This window comes from Lathyrus oleraceus, chromosome 5 (assembly GCF_024323335.1).
Source record: "Lathyrus oleraceus cultivar Zhongwan6 chromosome 5, CAAS_Psat_ZW6_1.0, whole genome shotgun sequence".
NCBI lineage: Eukaryota > Viridiplantae > Streptophyta > Magnoliopsida > Fabales > Fabaceae > Lathyrus > Lathyrus oleraceus.
Window position 1 is genome coordinate 455,708,501 of NC_066583.1, and position 2,892 is coordinate 455,711,392.

A 2,892-nucleotide genomic window follows, 5' to 3' on the forward strand; every position below is an offset into this window, starting at 1 on the left:
TGGAACAAATGATATTTTCTCCTTCAATTTTAACATATATCGTCACTAGTTGCCCTTTCTATTTAAGTTAAATTTCTAATCCTTATCACTCATTAGCATCATAGTTCTACTAACTTAGTTACACATCTCACTAATCACTATTAATTCTACTAACCACACTTAAGGTAAAATGAGGGATATTAAAAATTTGTTAGTCTTGTAAAATGTAGACACTAAAATATCCGATATATTTATTTTTGATGTGTCATCAATGATGACCAATTTAATAATTTACTATTACTTTTAATTTAAAAAAAAAATCATTATCAATAACAGTGATGCTAACAATTCTTTATTACTATATAAAATTGATATTATTAGTGATTCTTATGATATTTATATCGAAAGAAATAAACCGTAGATTTGAAGCATAAAAATTTACTCCTGTGATCTAGTTATATACATAATAATGACTTAATGGATGGAATCAAAGACATGCATTTTTACTGATAAATCATTTAACAAGTTCTTCCTCTTTCTTTGCTGCTTCTTCAATTTCTTTCAACCCTCCAACTTTTTGTTCAATTTCCTCAATCAACTCCTCTCGCCATAGAGCTTCTCTTGCCTCTGCTTCCATTACCTCTTGCTGCATAATTCAACATCAAGTGTTGATTTTCTGTTATAACTTACTCGATGCTTTTCTTGTAGCAATAACAAAGTCAAAAGAAAAATAAATACCTTCTCATAGGTCCAGTTTCCAGTGCCATCTCCACCATCTCCTCTATATGTTTCTGAATCATAATAGGGGTCCTGAATCACACAAAACATGTTCAAACTTCGTTTTTCGCAAAAATAAAATCATATCAAACAAATGAAAAGTGATTTACCTTCATAGAACCAAAAAACAAGACTCCCCAAACAGTGAACAATGTGTACCAAGCGTCTGCAAAGAATTAATAGTTACCGATGATAAATAAAATGTAAACTCCTAAGTTAACATAAACAACAAAACATTAATATAATATATAATGTGACACTTACAAACATTTTTTATTTGTCGATCACTAAGATGCCAAATTGTTTTCTCAGTTATAAGATCTCTCTGTCCTTCCATATGTTCTACTAGAATTGCCATCAATGGAATATCTGGTAATCCATTTACTTTACACAAAGATCCTCTTTTTCTCTTGCCATCTAACACCTTATTTACACAAACAAAGAGTCATTAAAATATATGAAACACAGACATATTTAACGGACACGATATCAATACTGACACGTGTAAGAATAATGGAGGTTAAATATTTACCTGACATGACTTGTGAAAAGGTGTAGAATTTGAAGGAAGCTTAGGCTGAAAAAATAACATACACACACCTTTAATTTTCATCTTTGAAAATTTAAACTAGCAAGTGAATTCATTCAAGAGATGAGAATTATAAGGACTATTTTACCAATCTTGAAGATGAGTTGACTACAAATCTTTTTGTCTGAAGACATGAGCTATGAATATGTGAGTTGAAAACATTGAAAGCAATGATAGCTTCAGCCATGGTTTTGAACCAGAAAAAAAAATGGTTAAATGAAAAGGGTGTTATATGTTGGTCCTTACATATATGGGATAGAGTGGATAAGAGTAGAATGAAGAACAACCCTTCAAGTATATCTGCTTGTTTCCAATAAATTGGGTCGTGCGGTATTCTATAAAGTGATTCATCAAAATGACCCATGTGTCCTCATTTACAAATATACTCCTTCAACATTTTGTTCAATATTTAAGGTTTAACAATTCACTTTTCATTAATTTAAAGGGTATGTTATACTTGGTTTCATCATATCAATTTTTTAGTAATTTCTCTCGATGTTTTTTTATTACTAGAATGTTGATTTTAAGTTTATTTGAAAACTTTAATGAAAATATATTAGGATAAAAATGATTTATGTTGAGAATGTAATTCCTTATGTCGAATCATGTTGGCGAAATGCATAGTGTGTCGAATTGTAAAGCTGTCGAAAGATAGACGAAATGTGTCTTCAACGAAAAATTAAGACTTAGCTTTATTTGTTTGTTTTAGCTGAGTTAGTTAGGTTAGTTGGAGATTGTTTGATGTGTAAGCAATCTCAGCCTACAAATAGAAAGGTACCCTATCATTATTTGTAATGCAATTGTATAGAAAAGTTGAATAAGATTTCAGTTTGAAAGTAGAGAAATTTCTCTGCATAATTATTCTTCTTCCTTCACTCGTTGAAATCCTAATTATTTTTCTTCCCCAATTCATCTTTTTTATTCTTCTTCGATAATCATCATGCAACAGAATCGTCTTGCAACCAAAGTTGGTTGATTCACTCGAGTGAAAAATGAAGAACAAGAGGAGTAATCAATCAGAAAGTTTGGTTTTTGTTCATCAAGATTGATTCAGAATTCTCCAAGATTTGGTGAAATTCCACATTGAGAATTTGACGAAATTCCAACATCTGGTATCTAGAGCACTAGCTTTGTGATTCTTAGAACACATAATGCAATGAATCATTTGAATGGCCTTTTTCCGGCGAGTCTGCCAATTCTGAAGAATCATAATTACGAGAATTAATGTAAGCATATAAATATTATTCTCTGCTATCAAGATCATTAGGATCTTGTGAAGAAGGTAGGGACACCACTTGTAGGAAACATGACAGATGAAGAAAAGGTTGCACACAAAGAATTAAAGAAGAAAGATTATAAAGCTCTCTTTATGATTCATTAATATGTTGATTCAGATAATTTCGAAAAGGTCAGTGATGTTGAATCAGCGAAAGAAGCAAGGGATATTCTATAGAAATCATTTGGAGGCACTGAGATGGTGAAATAGGCGAGGTTACAAACTCACAAAAGAACGTATGAATTGTTTAAGATGGGAGAAAGTGAAAGCA

The 2,892-nt window shown here is 31.0% G+C and overlaps 1 protein-coding gene across 1 annotated transcript; it reads right to left on the minus strand.

The window, feature by feature from the left end:
• Positions 1–401: 401 nt before the first annotated feature.
• LOC127085391 (photosynthetic NDH subunit of subcomplex B 4, chloroplastic) lies at positions 402–1,656 on the minus strand. Its single transcript, XM_051025907.1, has 6 exons — positions 1,434–1,656; positions 1,289–1,333; positions 1,021–1,180; positions 867–922; positions 718–789; positions 402–625 (listed from the first exon to the last, which is right to left on the minus strand). Exons 1-6 carry the CDS (start codon positions 1,530–1,532, stop codon positions 494–496), a joined length of 564 nt encoding a protein of 187 aa, XP_050881864.1. The 5' UTR covers positions 1,533–1,656; the 3' UTR covers positions 402–493.
• Positions 1,657–2,892: the final 1,236 nt, after the last annotated feature.